This window comes from Pleurodeles waltl, chromosome 5 (assembly GCF_031143425.1).
Source record: "Pleurodeles waltl isolate 20211129_DDA chromosome 5, aPleWal1.hap1.20221129, whole genome shotgun sequence".
NCBI lineage: Eukaryota > Metazoa > Chordata > Amphibia > Caudata > Salamandridae > Pleurodeles > Pleurodeles waltl.
Window position 1 is genome coordinate 1,799,660,380 of NC_090444.1, and position 19,114 is coordinate 1,799,679,493.

The 19,114-nt window shown below is 47.2% G+C and overlaps 1 protein-coding gene across 2 annotated transcripts in view; it reads right to left on the reverse strand.

Annotated features, from left to right (window-relative positions):
- LOC138296807 (exportin-5-like) overlaps window positions 1–19,114 on the reverse strand; it is a 1,394,731-nt gene that overhangs the window by 873,134 nt on the left and 502,483 nt on the right. For both annotated transcript variants that reach the window (XM_069236253.1, XM_069236252.1), the window contains exon 18: window positions 10,735–10,937. In XM_069236253.1, the coding sequence (XP_069092354.1) occupies window positions 10,735–10,937 (203 nt within the window). The remainder of the gene's footprint in view (window positions 1–10,734; window positions 10,938–19,114) is intronic.

Genomic DNA, 19,114 nt, shown 5'->3' on the forward strand with positions numbered 1-19,114 from the left:
ACAAACCCTCATCACTTTCTTGCAATCTTTTGTGTGAGGTTTGAGGACCAATACCACTGGGCTAGCTCAGGGACTGTCAGAGTGCTCAATCACTCCCAACTCCAGCATTTTGTGGACTTCCACTTTGATGCTTTCCTTAACTTGGTCAGACTGTCTGAATATTTTATTCTTGACAGGCATGTGTCTCCTGTGTCCACATCATGGGTACACAGGGGTGTCTAACCAGGGGTCGAAGAAAAGAGCTCAGCAAACTGCTGGAGGACTTGCCTACAGTCAGTTTGCTGGTGGTCAGAGAGGGTGTCTGAATAGATCACTCCATCTACTGACCCATCTTTAGGGTCAGTGGAGAGGAGATCAGGGAGAGGTTCACTCTCTGCTTCCTGGACCTCATCTGTAATTATTAACATGTTTACATCCGCCTTATCATGAAAGAGTTTGAGGCGGTTCACATGGATCACCCTTTTGGGGGTCCTGCTAGTGCCTAGGTCCACCAGTTAGGTGACCTGACTTTTTCTCAAGTATGGGGTAAAGGCTACTCCATCTGTCCTGAAGTGCCCTGGGAGCCACAGCCTCCAGAACCCAGACTTTCTGGCCTCAAAGTTTTTGCTTGCCTTTTCCATGTACTCTGCCATCCTTGAACGTAGGCCTAGTACATAGTCCACCACATCTTGTTTAGGTTCATGAAGAGGTCTCTCCCAGCCTTCTTTAACAAGTGCCAGTGGTCCCATAATAGGAAGGCCAAACAGAAGCTCAAAGGGGGAAAACCCTACTCCCTTCTGTGGCACCTCTCTGTAGGCGAAAAGCGCACATGGTATGAGGACATCCCATCTCTTTTTGAGTATTTCAGGGAGCCCATGATCATGCCCTTCAATGTCTTGCTAAATCTCTCAACAAGACCATTGGTTTGCGGATGGTATGGTGCTGTGAATTTGTAAGTCACCCCATACTCATTCCACGTGTGTTTTAAGTAAGCGGACGTGGTTGGTACCTCTGTCAGAAACCACCTCCTTAGGAAATCCCACTCTGGTAAAAATACCAATGAGTGCTTTGTCTACTGCAGGGGCAGTAGCAGACCTAAGGGGAATTGCCTCAGGGTACCTAGTACCATGATCCACTACTACTAGGATATTCTGATTCCCTGATGCTGTGGGAGGTTCCAGTGGACCCACTATGTCCACTCCCACTCTCTGAAAGGGGACCCCCGCCACTGGCAGTGGAATGAGGGGGCTTTGGATGGCCACCTGTCTTACCACTGGCTTGACAGGTGACACATAAGGTACAAAACTCCTTTACCTTCTGGGACATATTGGGCCAATAGAAATGGTTGACTAACTTCTCCCATGTCTTGGTTTGTCCCAAATGCCCAGCAAGGGGAATGTCCTGGGCTAAGGTCAGAATTAACTCCCTAAACTCCTGAGGCACTAGCACTCTCCTAGTAGCACCAGGTTTGGGATCTCTTGTCTCAGTGTAAAGGAGTCTATCTTACCAATTGATCCTGTGGGTTCCACTGACATTACCTCTTTCTTGCTCAGCTGTTTGCTGTCTTAGGCCTTCAAGAGAGGGACAAGTTTCTTGCCCCTTACACAGCTGTTCCCTTGAGGGTCACCATGGTCCCCAGAGATCAACCTTCTAAGGCTCCAGCTCCATGGACTCAGTTCCCTCAGGGGATAGAACATCTTCCTGGGAAGAGAGGTTCTGTTTCTTCTGCTGTGTTGAAGCTGGTTCTCCAGTCTTCTTTCCTTTTCTATTGGAAGGTTGGGCCATTATTCCAGATTCCAACACTTCTTTTTCACCCTGTGCCCTGCACTGTGCCCTTGTCTTGACACACATCAGTTCAGGGATACCCAGCATGGCTCTTGAGCTCTACCTGGGCCCATGCCGAGGACTCCAGATCATTCCCTAGCCTACATTCTACTGGAATTGCAGAGGAGACTACCACCTGTTTCAGGCCAGTGACCCCTCCCCATTTTAAAGTTACCATTGCCATGGGATGGACTTTAGTCTGATTGTCAGCACTGGTGACTGGATATGTCTGTCCAGTCAGGTATTGTCCTGGGGAAACCAGTTTGTCTGTCACCATTGTGACACTGGCACCTGTATCCCTCAGGGCTTCTATTCTAGTGCCATTGATTAAGAGCTTCTACCTGTATTTTTGCATGTTAGGCGACCAGGCCTCAAGTGTGGCTAGGTCCACCTTACCCTCAGAGACTAATGTAGCTTCAGTGTGAACCCTGATTTCCTCAGGGCACACTGTTGATCCCACCTGGAGACTGGCTATTCCAGTGCTAACTGGAGTAGTACTTGTTGTGGGACTTTTCTTGGGACAGGCCTTATCTCCAGTTTGATGTCCATGCTGAGTATAGATGCGACACGAGGCCTTCTTGGGATCAAAGTTTTTACCCTTATACCCATTTGAGGACTGTGAAGAGGCTCTGGGCCCACCCTCCTGAGCAGGTTTTTGGGGCCCTGTAGAGGACTTCACTTTTTCCCTTGGATGTCTCACCACTCTTCCCCTGGGGAGGTTTTGTGACCCCTTTCTTTTGGTCACCCCCTGTGGAAGTCTTGGACACCCTAGTCTTGACCCAATGGTCTGCAATCTTTCCCAATTCTTGGGGAGAAACTGGACCTAGGTCTACCAGATGTTGATGCAGTTTGTCAATTAAACAATTACTTAACAGATGTTCTTTCATAAACAAGTTATACAGCCCATCTTAATCATTTACACCACTGCCAGTTCTCCAGCCATCTAGTGTTTTGACTAAGAAGTCAACAAAATCAACCCAGGTCTGGGTCGAGGATTTGAGTCCCCCTGAACCTAATCCTGTACTCCTCAGTTGAGATTCCAAAGCCCTCAATCAGGGTAGCCTTCATGAGGTCATAGGATTCAGCATGTTTACCAGAGTGTGAGGAGTCTATCCCTACACTTTCCAGTGAACATTTCCCAAAGGAGCGCACCCCAGTGAGATTTGTTTACTTTTCTGGTTGCAAAAGCCTTCTCAAAAGCTGTGAACCATTTGGTGATATCATCACCATCTTCATATTTTGTTACAATCCCTTTGGGGATTTTTAGGATGTCAGTATTCTCTCTGACCCTATTTAAGTTTCTGCCACCACTGATGGGAGCTAAACCTATCTCATGTCTTTCCCTTTCTATGGCTAGGAGCTGTCTCTCCAAAGCCAATCTTTTGGCCATCCTGGCTAACAGGAGGTCATCTTCATTGAGGCTCCCCTCAATGCTTCCAGAGTTACTGGTCTCCCCTGTGGAAGAACCAGTCTCTCTGACTATGATTTGTGGAGTCAGGGTTTGAGAAACCATGCTCTCCTTGGTTAGGACAGGAGGGGGGAAATCATCCTCCTGTTCACTAACTTCCCTATCTGTAGGATTATCCTCAGAGGGGTGGTCCCTTGCAAACTCTGCCAAAGGCTCCTGGAGCTTTACTTTGGTAGGGTTGGACCCAGTCTTTATATATTTTTTTTGTAGCTTACAGACAGTCCTTTACTCTGACATCCCTAGATGCAGGTATGGGTTGAGGTTGAGTTCCACTACCATCTCATCTGTGCTAGACATTATCACTCTAAAAGTTGTGATAGCTTTTTAAGAATCTAAAAACTACTTCTAGAAGTTAAATTCAAACTTTTACAAATGTTTAAACTCTAAAAGAAATGCTAAGAGGGACTTACACAAGGCTCTAGCAGGAATTTTAAAATTTTAGAAAAATAGCTCAAATTTTAAAAATCAGTTTCTAATGACAATTTGTGGAATTTAGTTGTGTGATAAGTTATTGGCTCAGTAGTCCAGCAAACGCAAAGTCTTAGGCCCCACCGCTGACCCACCAATGTAGGAAGTTGGCTCTGTATATACTATCTCAAAATGAGAGATAGTGTGCACAGAGTCCAAGGGTTCCCCTTAGAGGTTGATAGTGGCAAATTTAGATAATTCTAATGCTCTATTTTGTTGTAGTGTGGTCGAGCAGCAGGCTTATTAGAGGGTAGTGTTAAGCATTTGTTGTACACAGACAGGCAATAAATGAGGAACACACTCAAAGACTTACTCCAGACCAATAGTCTTTATATAGAAAAATATATTTTCTTAATTTATTTTAGAACCACAAGATTCAAGATTTGAAGTAAATACATGATTTACAAGGTACTCCACACAAGTAAGTAAGGAACTTTGAATTAGAGCAGTAACATACGCAGTATAGGTTAAAATGGCAATAAGCTATTTTAAAAGCTGACAGTGGAAAAATCAACAGTTCCTGGGGGAGGTAATTAAGGTTAAGTTTCTGAGGTAAGTAAAGCACTTACAAGTTCAGTTTCCTGGGCACAGGCAGCCCACCGTTGGGGGTTCAAGACAACCCCAAAGTCACCGCACCAGCAACACAGGGCCGGTCAGGTACAGAGGTCAAAGGAGGGCCCAAAACACAGGCACCTATGGAGAACGGGGGTGCTCTGGTTCTAGTCTGCTGGCTGGTAAGTACCTGCGGCTTCGGAGAGCAGACGGGGTAGGGGTTTGTAGAGCACTGGGGACACAAACCGGCACACAAAACACACTCAGCGGCACAGGGGTGGCCAGGTGCAGTGTGCTTAGCAGGTGTCGGGTCTTCAATAGAAATCAATGTAGGGACCCGGGGGTCACTCTAGCAATGCAGGCAGGGCACAGGGGGGCTTCTCAGGCCAGCCACCGACTGGGCTAGTCAGAGAGTCGCCTGTTGATCACTCCTGCACTGGAGTTCGGTTGCTTTCTGTCCTGGGGGCTGCGGCTGCAGTGCTTGGTCCAGGCGTCTGGTTCTTTGTCCCAGGCAGTTGCAGTCCGGGGGAGCCTCTGGATCCTCTCTGCAGGCGACGCTGTGGGGGTGCAGGGAGGTCGTCTAAGTTTACCTACGCGGTCACAGTCGCCTGGGAGTCCTCTCTACAGTGTTGGTTCTCTGGAGCTCGAGCCGAGGGTGTCGGGTGCAGAGGGTGAAGTCTCACGCTTCCGGAGGGAAGAGTAAGTTCTTTAGAAGTTGCTAAAAAGTTGAAAAGTTGTTGCTGTTTTTAAACAGTGCCGCTGTTCTCAGCAGTTTCTTGGTCCTTCTGTTCAGGGCAGTCCTCAGGCTTCAGAGGTCGCTGGTCCCTGTCGGATGCGTCGCTGTGCAGGTTCTTTGAGTCTGGAGACTGGCCGGTAGGGCTGGGGCCAAAGCAGTCGGCGTTTCCGTCGTCTCTGTAGGGCTTTCAGGGCAGCAGTCCTTCTTTGTGTAGGTTGCAGGAATCTGATTTCCTCGGTTCTGAGTCGCCCCTAAATACTAAATTTAGGGATGTGTTTAGGTCAGGAGGACAGTAGCCAATGGCTACTGTCCTGGAGGGTGACTACACACTCTTTGTGCCTCCTCCCTGAGGGAAAGGGGCACATCCCTAATCCTATTGGGGGAATCCTCCAATCTCAAGATGGAGGATTTCTAAAGGCAGGTACCTTTGCTCAGGGTACCTTAGGGACAGTCCTGACTGGTGGTTGACTCCTCCTTGTTTTTCTCATTATCGTCTCCTGGCTTGCCGCCAAAAGTGGGGGCAGTGGCCGGAGGGGTGGGCATCTCCACTAGCTGGGATGCCCTGGGATGCTTTAACAAAAGGCATGAGCCTTTGAGGCTCACCGCCAGGTGATACAGTTCCTGCAGGGGGAGGTGAGAAGCACCCTTACCCAGTACAGGCTTCGTTTCTGGCCACAGAGTGACAAAGGCACTCTCTCCATGTGTCCAGCAACTCGTCTGGTTGTGGCAGGCTGGCTGGAACTGGTCAGCCTAGCACTATAAGTCAGACTGGTATTCATGGGGTATCTCTAAGATGCCCTCTGGGTGCATTTAACAGTAAATTCCACACTGGCATCAGTGTGCATTTATTGCGCTGAGAAGTTTGATACCAAACTTCCCAGTTTTCAGTGTAGCCATTTTGGAACTGTGGAGTTCGTGTTTGACAAACTCCCAGACATATATACTCTTTATGGCTACCCTGCACTTACAATGTCTAAGGTTTTGCTTAGACACAGTAGGGGCATAGTGCTCATGCACCTATGCCCTTACCTGTGGTATAGTGCACCCTTCCTTAGGGCTGTAAGGCCTGCTAGAGGGGTGACTTACCTATGCCACAAGCAGTGTGAGGTTGGCATGGAACTCTGAGGGGAGTGCCATGTCGACTTAGTCATTTTCTGCCCACCAGCACACACAAGCTGGGAGGCAGTGTGCCTGTGCTGGGTGAGGGGTCCCCAGGGTGGCATAAGACATCCTGTAGCCCCTAGAGACCTCCCTGGCATCGGGGCCCTTGGTACCAGGGGTACCTTTTACAAGGGACTTATCTGTGTGTCAGGGCTGGGCCAATTGTGGGAACAAAGGTACAGTTTAGGGAAAGAACACTGGTGCTGGGGCCAGGTTAGCAGGGCCCCAGCACACTTTCTATCATAACTGGCATCAACAAAAGGCAAAAAGTCAGGGGGTAACCATGCCAAGGAGGCATTTCCTTACAGTAGGTAAAAGAATGATAGGTTGGAATGCCACTGAAGCGATTACCAGTGGTTAGTCTTATTACAAGTTCTCCTCTTATCACCTTTTTGCGTCTGTTTAAAATCATTGCATCCATATAGAGTTAACATCAGTGACAAGTTCACCTGATTAATGTGTATCTCATGATCTCAGTACCGTAATATCATCACATTGCAAATTCAATCTTGATTTAGATTTTTTTTTTTTAATCCATCACAGTCACCTGAGCAAACAATCTATACTACCTTCCTATTATTACTGTAGTACATTTGAGGAGGGCATAGAAAATATATTAACATCGGAGGCTTAGGGGCGTGGCTAAGATGGCAGCTGAATAGGATGCACAACTCAGCACCTCCGGCCTCCCACCACAATTTCTAGTCGCTACTGCTGGCCCCATGACCAAGTGATGCTTTAAACAGGAATTGGATCTCTCTGGAAGACTACTGGCAGTGTGGAGACCCAATGAACTGTCTCCGTGCTCCAGCACAGGTTCTTCAACAACAGCAAACCGAGAACAGAGGCCTACAATCTGTGTGGAACAAGACCGCAGACGCTGTACGGTGAGACGGAGCCTACATCAGACCACATGAAGTGAAGTCACCCAGGACGACAGGGAAATCGCAGACCTGTAGAGTGAAGCTGAGAAAGGAGCAATGGTGACAACAGCCTGGAGGCTTAACTACTGCCAACAACCTGGGCCTCAAGGTAACAGATGCCAGCGGGAGGTGAGTGCTGGCAATCCCGTTTCCTGCAGTGGCGGCCGTCTAAGGTTGTTAAGAGGTGAGCACTTGCCTCCTGCGTCACTAAAGGTGAGGGCGCTGAGATCTAGGGCTTGATCAGCAGCAACACATTGCAGGCACTGGACTCTGCCCGAGCGGCAAGAGGCACCACTGGAGACTGTCACGCTACTGAGACTGCCATGAGGGGGTTGTGGGGGGGGGCAGCTCCAAAGACACTGGCTTTGTGCACCTCAAAGGAGGCACACCCTAAAGGCATTGTGCGCCCTCTCCTAACTAAGGCCTGGATGAGCAGTGCCCACAACACTTGGGGCCATGCTGGAGACCGGAGTACTGCTGAGTTGACAGACAGTGAGTGCAGTGTATGCAGCAACAAGAATGGACCTGTGTCTACAGGACGCCATCTCAGTGTATACAACATAGTTGTGCGTCCCCCCCCCCCCCCCCCACTCACACACACAAGGTGATTGCCTGGCATGGCATTGGCACTGGGAAGAAAGACCTACCTTAAAGGACATGCTCACACACTCAACAGGTGCTGTGGCTGAGAAAGGCGAACAGCCCCAATGATTCACAGCTACGATGGAGAAACAAAGACGAGAAGGCAGTGTAACTTGGGCCTTGTGAGCATTCTGAATTAGTCCTTCCCCCCATTGATAGGGTGCAGGTCTACATTAGGACAAAGTCCTCCCTCCTTCTTGGGCACCAAAAAGTAGCAGGAATAACAAAAAACATCCTACTTCTGGTGCAAGCATCCTCTTGATATACCCTTTAGCCAAAATGGCTTGCACTTCCTGCTGTAAGATCAATAGATGGATGGTCCACCCTCAGTCACTCAGGGGCCAGGGGAAGGTACTGTGGAAAGGCAAGGTGTACCTCTTCCAGTATATGTGCAGGATCCACCTGTCCGATTTGATGGACTGCAAAACCTGCAAGAATTGTTAGATTCTGCCTCCAACTGAGTGGCTGTGGCTCCACTAAGAGCACGCCAAAGGGCGTTTGGTAGCTTGACCTGCAAGGGGGTGGGCAGAGGATTTAACTGCCCATTGACCTTGACCACAGGGGCAGTGGGCACTGCAGCCTCAACTGTGAAACTACTGGGAACTTTGCTGAAGTTGGATCGGCTGACATACAGGGTACCGCTGCCGAAGCTACAAAAGGAACAGTAGGGCTGATTCGGCTGACGAAGTGGGCAGATATGCCCAGAGAGTGGGCAGTGGCTCTGCTTCTCCTGGAGCCACTCTAGAGCAGAATTTACTTGTCCCAAAACAGTTAAATCTCATTAATGGACAATGTTCATAAGTGAAGATTGGACATAGCTTGAAAACTGGTTGACCACAGCCAGGCATGGCGGCGAATGGCGACACTGATGCCAATAGTTCACCCAGCCACAACAAATTCTGAACATGGCCGCATTACTACCATCCAGTAAAGCTTGGGCTAAGACACGTCAGAGGACTTCTGGGACACCTGTAAGGACTTAAGCCACCAAATCCCAAAGAGTGTGAGAACAGCGTCCCAGGAGGTAGCTGGAATTCACAGATCTGAGTGGCAAAGTGGTGGAAGAGAATGCTCTCTTCTCGAAAGTCTCCACACCTTTTGACTCTCCATAGGAGCGAGTAGTAAGAAAAAGTATTCAGGTTTGTCTATGTTGACGTGTGCACCAGCAAGCTTTCAGGGGAGGGCGGCTGAGACAAAAACGCAGGGATGCCAGGGGCATGGCATTGGCATTTCACATTCTGGCAGTTGACCAAAGTTTAGTCTAAGTCCCAAACAAGTATCTGCAAGTACCTCATTGTAAGGCAAGAAGGGCTCAGTAGATATTTGCCCAGGCTGGGCACTTCTGTCAGAACAATTTTGTGTACCACCAAGGTAGGGGAGCTGGAGGTCAAGAACATTAGCCGCCCTACACATAATCATGCTGTAAGAAGGGCTTTCCTTAGAGGTCAGACCAGGGGGTGAGAGGAGTTCTGACTCAAGGAAAATCAACACAGCCACTGGTGTCCTTAAAGTCCTCAAACCAATTCTCCTCATGGTATTGTAGACAACTTAATCACCCACATTCTATTCACTCAGGAAAACTTACCAAATCTAGACATTTCTAAAAACTACACACCCAGGAGAATTCAGAGTGATGTGACTTGTGTGAATTCCATAATGTTTTGTTTTTTTGAATGTCCTGCAAATGTCATTCTTTGGCTAAAATCATGCACTTTCCTCACATTTCTGAGAAGGACAGTTCCAGAAGCTGGGGCGATCCACATCATTCCTATTACCCAGTGTGTGTTCCCATACTTTTCCTGAGAAAAATGATACCACACTTGTGTGGCTGGGCCGGTCACCTCCGACAGGAATCCATTAAAAGTGTGACCATATGAAGATAATGTGGTCTTCGCATTGTCTATTGTTGTCCGTTTCTACTGCAGGTGACAGTCCCTGGGCTACACAGTAAGTACAGCCACTGTTGATAGGTGTGCTAGTTGTGAGAGAGGCCAGGGGCTTGGCACTGTAAAAAAAAAAAAGTTGAACACAGTATCAATGACACCTAAAAACAAAATGTGGTGCAACTGCACATGTAAATTACTCATTTACAGTGCCTGGATACCCTCCTGGGTGGCAAGCAGCACTCTACAAATCTACTGATTGAGTTTATGCTGATGGAAAATTAATTGTATGTGGCATCCAAATATTTTGGGAGCCAGCAGTCTATCTTTCTGAGGTCGCAGACTTGACACACCCAAAATGGCATCAACACTCTGTGGATAGACCGCAGACTATGGTCATCATTTTATATGTACTGAGAATAAAGCTTTGCTGTTGAGATCACAGACTATGGGGTAGCTATTTCAGGAGTGGCAGCTTACTGCCTCCAAAAATAGTCAGCAGACTACAAACACATTTTTACTTCTTATGTTTTGCAGGGGTCAATTGAGGGTTGCATAGGCTTCTGATTCACGGCATATATTCATATTATGCTGCCCTGAAATGGACGACAGGAGCAAATACTCCACTTTCCAATGGCAGCTATTTACTTTTTTGATTTTAGTCTGCGGACTGCTGGTGTACCTATCTACCGAAATTATGCCATCACGTGCCATCTATAATGGGACCAAAATCTCTGCCAAACACATGGGAAATAAAGGAGCACAACAGCAGAAAAAACTTCCCAGAAAAGTTAACCAACTTTCCATCTGCCCTCAAAAATAGTCCTATCAGAAAACAGTAAATTCCAGGCAAACCAAGTATCTATATTAAATCAGAGTGACGTAAAACGACCATCAGACCTGTCCATCTGCCTATCAATCTATCTCTCTTAAAAATCAGTGGAAATTGAATGAAAGGATACTTGTTGACACATTCTACAAATATGGGTTATGGCTGCATTCTACTCCTTTGATATCGCTCATGTTTAGCACTAAAGCAGCAGTTTGAATAAAATTGAAACATATGTTCTTCTCAATACACCATGCACCCTTCCCTACCTTCGCAACTCCGCAGATTGCCAGTGAGAAAGAACAGGAGCCATTAGTTCCTCCAACAATGCTTTCTGCTCATCATAGTTTTTAAGCTGCTTAATCACAATGAACATGGCTTCCATCAGTGTACTCCTCTCCATCTGCGTCAGCTGCAGCCGCTCATCCCTCAGCAGCTGCTTCACATAGTCAAAGAGTATCCCAAAATTAGGCTGCAAACACAACAAAAGCAGGTTTAAGGACAGGAGCCCCTCTGCCTTCTACTACACATTGTTTTTATATCACAAACGCTATCTTGCTTACCTGTTTCAAATTTACTCATGCACAATATTAGATTAATGAGGCTCATTCAATAATAAAAAAAAAAATTCTACATTGTGTTCGTCATAAAAGTACATTAGGTTTTCCAATATTCAGGGCTAGTTGTGGCAGCAAGTTCAGGTATACAAATAGGGCCATGCTATCTTTGGATGACTGAAGAGCAGGTGCCAAGGTACTTGACGACTCCTTGTTTTTCTCATTATCTCTCCTGGACTTGCCCCCAAAAGTGGGGGCAGTGTCCAGGGGGCGGGCATCTCCACTAGCTGGAGTGCCCTGGGGCATTGTAACACGAAGCCTGAGCCTCACTGCTAGGTGTTACAGTTCCTGCAGGGGGTAGGTGTGAAGCACCTCCACCCAGAGCAGGCTTTTGTTTCTGTCCTCAGAGAGCACGAAGGCCCTCACCACATGGGGTCAGAAACTCGTCTCTCAGCAGCAGGCTCGCACAGACCAGTCAGTCCTGCACTGAACAATTGGGTAAAATATAGGGGGCATCTCTAAGATGCTCTCTGTGTGCATTTTTTAATAAATCCAACACTGGCATCAGTGTGGGTTTATTATTCTGAGAAGTTTGATACCAAACTTCCCAGTATTCAGTATAGCCATTATGGAGCTGTGGAGTTCGTATTTGACAGACTCCCAGACCATATACTCTTATGGCTACCCTGCACTTACAATGTCTAAGGTTTTGCTTAGACACTGTAGGGGCATAGTGCTCATGCACCTATGCCCTCACCTGTGGTATAGTGCACCCTGCCTTAGGGCTGTAAGGCCTGCTAGAGGGGTGACTTACCTATGCCACAGGCAGTGTAAGGTTGGCATGGCACCCTGAGGGGAGTGCCATGTCGACTTAGTCATTTTCTCCCCACCAGCACACACAAGCTGGCAAGCAGTGTGTCTGTGCTGAGTGAGGGGTCGCTAGGGTGGCATAAGACATACTGCAGCCCTTAGAGACCTTCCCTGGCATCAGGGCCCTTGGTACTAGGGGTACCAGTTACAAGGGACTTACCTGGGTGCCAGGGTTGTGCCAATTGTGGAGACAATGGTACATTTTAAGTGAAAGAACACTGGTGCTGGGGCCTGGTTAGCAGGGTCCCAGCACACTTCTCAGTCAAGTCAGCATCAGTATCAGGCAAAAAGTGGGGGGGTAACTGCAACAGGGAGCCGTTTCTTTACAGCCGTCAAGCTGAAAAAGAATAGATGGTGATGCAAAACCTTACCCTCTTGCATGGAGTTTTGCAAAAACAGAGGCTTGCCAAACAGGAACAGGATATCAGTGACAAATATTACTTTGTCCATGATGAGGCTGGCTGGCAGAATTCCCTCTAGACTTTGACTAGGATTTTGAGGGTGAGAGGAAACGGCAGAGAAGTATGAAGCAACTTTTCTATACTGATGATTGGCAATAAAATTTGTGGTGTCTTCTGGTAGAGATCTACTAACCACCAAACCATAAAGGTTTGAGGATTGGTGAAAGCAGGTGTCCCAATTAACCCTGACTCTTAAAACATAATGCTAAAATGGCCCATAGTTCTGCCAGAGACCAATGAGGTTAGTTTGTAAGCTTCTTTATGCCAACCCATTTACTTCTCATACACACAATGTACAGTTTGTACACACATTAAGTTTGAACAGAGCATAAGCAGTGAATTGGTAGTAATATCAATATTATACTAGAAATAGCGAACACGATAAAATACTACAGATTAAAGAAGACAGATAATTGTGTATATATTTCCTACTGGGGGTTGCAAAGGAAATGTTGGCAGACATGTTTGGACTTGGGACTGAGCCTGAGTCCCAAAAAAACGGCAAAAAAAAAACAAGCATTTGCAATGCACTGGGTCTTGCATTTGCTCGAGTTAGAGCGATTAGCGTTGTAAACTCCTAACCAAACTTTTCTTGCCACAAACTGATAATGAAAAGAAAAACAGTTTCACATATACAAGCCGACGGTCACCATGAGTGTGAATGAGGCACAGAAAAGGAAACAGAAGTTTGTTTGCAGTGAAACATATCGGCAAAAGTGCAATTATCCATGTAACCGGCAAAAGTAGATTTATCTATGTAACCAGCAAAAGTAGAATTAGCAAGATCGCGCTGTGCTGGAAATAAAAAGAAATAGTGCAGCAGCCATTCATAAAACAAGGAGCCTCGTATGTTTTCAGTAGTTTACCGGTGCTGCAGAGGAGGGCTAAATACTGGAAAAGGCATGATGTATGCATGCCTTTCACTACTGAAATCAAGCGAATTTTAAAAGGCAAGTCCACGAACCAATGAAAGTGATGGACGGGACACTGGCATGGTTAAGAGCCCACAGAGAACGGGCCAGAGCGCTTTGCGCACTTGAACCTAAAAAAAAAGGGGGCAGCGTAGGAAAACCCTGAACTCTAGGCAAAAGGGACCCTGCTTGGGGATGGCGTCAAGTTTACATTTACATTTTACCAAGAATTACTGAAGGACCCACGGCAAAAAATGTTTTTAAAAAAGTGCAGTCTCCAGCGTAGAGTTAGAGCTATACTATTAGAGTACCGATGAAATGTGTGCATTTGTGATAGTCCTCACAGATGTACATTTATAAGAGCATCTGCCTGCATTTGTGAGAACATTAAATTCCTTGGTGTGAGCACTATGTTTCCCGCCTCCTGACTTGTCCGAAGCTTACTTGTGCCTGGCAAGCACCCTGAGGACGTGCCGTGGGCGCTACAGGGTAGCAATGGAGTTTCAGTGCAAACACCAAACCATACAGTTTATTCGCAGTTTTTTTTCACAGACAGCGCAACCTGCCAGGGCATTCTGCAGGCATGATGACCATGAAGCAGCATTAAGATGCATGGGATATAAATCCTACATTTTGGAAACGCAGGCTGGGGTATCGGCACGTATGTGCAGAAAGGAGTTCTAATTGTCTTGCAAGAAAGAGGAACAACGAAATAATCCCCATAAGAAAATAAATGCTAGTAAGAAGTGACAGTTTACACTAACATAGAACGTGAATATATTTTACAACCTTGTGATGGTATCAGTAGTTTTAAGAGTGACAAAAATATATTGAACCACTTTTCCATATTGAAAAAAAACTAACAATGGGCCAGATGCAGCAAAGGTTTTTACCCATTCTGTGTCTATGGGAAAAAGTGTGCGTACATATGGCCCAATGAGCGAAGTGGTGAATGAAGAAAGCGATGCCTGCCTAATTAGTAATGTTCTCTCCATGTGTTAATGTAAAACATTTGTTTTGGTAACTTTCCCCTAGAGACCTGGATAAGAGATTAATAAAATGTCCCTAACACCGCCATAAGCAGTTGTCGCTTCGGATTTCCCATCTTTACAAACCCCTTTGTGCTGAGCCTGAAGGGCTGTATCCAGCGCGCTCTGTTTCTGCGCCACACTTTCTGGACGTTTCAGGAACGCATTGCTGCACAGGGTAACATGGTGTGTCTGCGGCCTTCCCGCTGCGCGGTGCACCTTGGGTGTCTTTGGAGGCGCGCAGAGGACACACACTGGACCACGAAGGGTAGCTGATTTATTCCAAGGCCAGAAAGGCCACGCCATGTCTCCCTATGAAGCAGTTTAATTCTGGCGGGGTTAAGTCTACTGGGTGCATGGGGTTGGAGGGCACCTGCAGCATTCAGGGTGTAAGGATCTGGTGATGTCTGCCTGGGCAGGCACCTTTCATTTGCCTGCCTGCTCTAACTTTACCCTTGGGGACAATGCCAGTTGGCCACTGGCAGATGGTTTCTACAGGGTGACACGGACCCTGCAGGGTTTAGATTTAGGGGCTATGATGGCTTTCCAGTCCAGTGTTATTTGTGTTTTTTATTTTTATTTTAAACTGAGCTAAAAAAACACGTTTTGCTGCCCCCACCGCCCTATATCCAAAATGCCATCTTTAGCAATGGGATGGCGTGCATACAATATCCAGCTTTTCAGATGTATTTTCCATCAGAGAAACAATGACATTATAGAAACATAAAAAAATTAAGTTATCATTACTTTTCTTTACATAGGTTATTAATGCCAGACCTAAAACGCCCATTACTACTAGTCACTTTGAAACGAAATATATTGGTTCATGGCTTGATTAAAAACAATATTAATGCTGTATTTAAAATTTAAAAAAAAAACAGTTTATTCCAGGAGGGAAAGTTGTATGTTGTACCTCATGGAAAATATGAAGTCTACAAACTAAAGTTTACATTTAAAGTTTCAGACTTAAATGTGCTATTGAGAGTGAGAGTGAGTGAGTGTTTTTCTCTGTGCCTTACTGTTAGAAATGGGATGTCCAGTTGGCAGCAGTTTGCACCCTGTACAAGTAGGGACACTAATTCTAGTCAAGATAAGGCAGTCACACAGCTATGGTAACCCCTGCTCACCCCCATCTAAGTAAAACAAGACCATAACGACAAACCTCAAAAATACACAAGTGAATATATCACTTTTTAAAGGTTTAAATGAGTCTTAATCCATAGGAATCCATGGTGGTACATTTTTAGCACAAAGTACCAGGGATGTGTCAAAAACAAAGCAATGTGTTGGATACTTACTGCGCAAGGGAGGTGATGCGTCGATTCTTTCCTCGCAGGAGAGGCGATAGGTCTGTTCCTTACTGGTAGTGGAGGTGGTGGATTGATTCTTTCCTCACAGGAAGGACTGTGCGATTTCCAGATATGCTGCCTCAGTTCCTTACTGTTGTGCGGGGTTGATGAGGAATTGACACCCCAGGAACGATGCGTGGAAAATCCAGACACACTGTGTTGACTAAGCTGCAATGAAACAGGTGCTGCATCAATTCTACAGCTGTGAGAAAGGCGCTGTGTCGATTCTCCAGCCGTGGGACAGGCTGTGCTAATTTTTCAGCCATAGTGGGTCATGCATGGATTCCCTCCTTCAGGTCACCAGTTCACACTTCCAAGGACTGGAATTGACACCACTTGGCAAGTGAGAACTCTCAGCAGTAGGGCCCAGGCACTGGTAGATTAAGTCTTTGATGTCTTTGAGACTTCTTATCAGGATGCAAGCTAAGTTCAAGCCCTTGGAGAACCTTGGAAAGCAGGATGTAGAAAGCAAAGTCCAGTCCTTTCACTCCCAGGACAGAAACAGCAAGCAGCAGGCCAGCACAACAAAGGAACAGGCAGACTGGCAGTCCCTCCTACAGCATTCGGCTTTTCTTCCTGGCAGAATGTCCTCAGTCTGGAGGTGTTCTACCTTTGTGGGGTCAGAGGTCCTGTACTTACACCCATTTCTGTCTTTGAAGTATGCAACCTTCAAAGAGAAGTCTTTGTAGTGCACAAGACCCTGCCTTTCCCTGTCTTGGCTCCAGACACACTCCCGGTGCGTGCAGCCTGCTTTGTGTAAGGACAGCCATAGCCTTATTAAGGTGAACTTGACAGCTTTTCCCACCACTCCAGCTCAACGAATCAGGGAATTTGTAAAGCACACTACTCACCCGAGAGGGTCTCAAGATGCTGGAGGGTGTGAGGGGGGAGGAATTTGCTACCGATTTAACAGCCATGTCTTGAGATGTCTCCTGAAGGCAAGGAAGTCCTTGGTCTGACAGGTAGGTGGGAAGAGTGTTCCACGTCTTGGCGGCAAAGTTCAAGAACGATCTTCTGCAGGTGGTTGTTCGGCAGATGCGTGGGACGGTGGCGAGGGAAAGGTCAGCAGAGCAAGCTGTCGGGTCGGGGTGTAGAAGGAGAACCGTCTGTTGAGGTATTCTGCTCCGGTGTTGTGCAGTGCCCTGTGAGCGTAGATGAAGAATTTGAAGGTGATTCTCTTGTTGACGGGGAGCCAATGTAGGTCTCTCAGTTAGGCTGTGATGTGGCAGTGGCGGGGGATGTCCAGCATGAAGCGTGTGGAGGCGTTCTGGATGCATTGCAGTCTTTTCTGGAGTTTGCCCGTGGTTCCTGCATAGAGGGCATTGCCGTAGTCCAGTCTGCTGTTTACAAGGGCTTGGGTGACTGTTCTTCTGGATTCTGTGGGGATCCATTTGTAGATCTTCCGAAGCATGTGGAGTGTGTTAAAGCAGGAGGGGGAGATGGCATTGGCTTGCTGGGTCATAGATAGTGAAGAGTCCAGGATGAATCCCAAGTTGCATGCGTGGTCGGTGGGTGTCGGTGCGGTTCCCAGTGTGGCAGGCCACCAGGAGTCGTCCCATGTGGAGGGGGTGGAGCCAAAGATGAGGACCTTAGTCTTGTCGGAATAAAGTCCTTGGTGAGGGAGAGGATCAGCTGGGTGTCATCGGCATATGATATGATGTTGAGGTAGTGAGATCAGGCAATGTTAGCGAGCGGAGCCATGTAGACGTTGAAGAGGGTCGGGCTGAGGGACGAACCCTGGGTAACGCTGCAGATGATTTTGGTGGCTTCAGAGCGGAATGGAGGAAGGCAGACTCTCTGAGTTCTGCTGGTGAGAAAGGAGGTGATCCAGTCCAGGGCTCTATTGCGGGATTCCTGCCTCACTGAGGCGTTTGCGTATGGTGTGGTGGCAGACTGTGTTGAACGCGGCTGAGAGGTCCAGGAGGATGAGGACCACAGGTTTGCCGTTGTCCAGTATGGTTCTGATGTCGGTGGCGGCAATGAAGGCAGTTTCAGTGCTGTGGTTGTTGCGGAATCTGTATTGGGATGGGTCCAGAGTGGTGTTCTCCTCGAGGAAACGGGCCAGTTGTTTGTTGAAAATTTTCTCTGACTTTTGCCGGGAAGGGGAGCAGGGAGATGGGCCAGAAGTTCTTTGTTGTCCTTTGGGTCCACCTTGGGTTTCTTAAGGAGGGCGCTGATCTCAGTGTGTTTCTAGCTCTCCGGGAAGGTGGCGGACTCGAAGAAACTGTTGATGAGCTTCCAGAGTTGGGGTATGATGACGGAGCTTGCTTTGTTGAAGATGTGGTGAGGGCAGGGGACTGATGATCAGCCGGAGTGGATGGTGTTCATGATTTCGATGGTGGTGTTCTTGTTGACGTGGGTCCAGGAGAGCAGAGGCTGGTGGGTGGTGAATCTGTGGTGTCAGTGGTTGACCGGGGGGGTCTGAGTACTGAAGCCGTCATGGATGTCTGCGATCTTGTAGTAGAAGGTGGTGGCTAGGGAGTCGCAGAGGTCTTGTGATGGCAGGATGTCGTTGATGCTGGAGCCGGGGTTGGAGAGCTCCTTCACGATGTTGAAGAGCTCCTTGTGGCTGTGTGCGTTGTTGTCGATGAGTTCTTTGAAGGCATCGACAACAGCGCACATAGCTAAGGAAGACCCATCAGGAAATGCAGGGCACACCACAGCTCCCTTTGTGTGATTGTCTAGAGTGAATTCACAAACAGCGCAACTGTCATTGTGACCCAGACGTGTATTCCACAGACCGGCAGAGGCACAGAATGGTTAAGCAAGAAAATGCCAACTTTCTAAAAGTGGCATTTTAAAACTCACAGTTCAAACACCAACTTCACTCAAAGATGTATTTTTTAATTATGATTTCAGAGACCCGAAACTCCATATCTCTATCGGCTCCCAGTGGGAAATTACACTTAAGATATTTCAAGGCAATTCCCATGTTATCCTATGGGAGATATAGTCCTTGCAATAGTTCACCATCAGGACTTGTAAAACACATCAGTACATGTCCTACCTTTTAAATACACTGCACCTTGCCCATGGGCTGCCTTGGGCCTACCTTAGGGGTGACTTACATGTAGTAAAAGGGAAGGGTTGGCAAGTGAGTGCACTTAACAGGTCGAAGAGGGAGTTACAAACTGAACTCACAGACACTGCAGGTCTGAAACATGTTTACAGGGCTACTCATGTGGCTGGCACAATCAGTGCTGCAGGTCCTTTAGTAGTATTTGACTGGCAGGCCTTGGGCACCCATAGTGCACTTTATTAGAGACTTACTAGTACATCAAATATGCCAATCATTGATAACAAAATCACCAATACAATTTAGACAGGGAGCAGTTGCACTTTAGCACTGGTCAGCAGTGGTAAAGTGTCCAAAGTCCTAAAACCAGCAACAACGAAATGCAGCACACATTCAAAAACAGGAGGTCAGAGTCAACATGTTTAGGGATAACCCTGCAAAAAGGGCCATTTCTAAC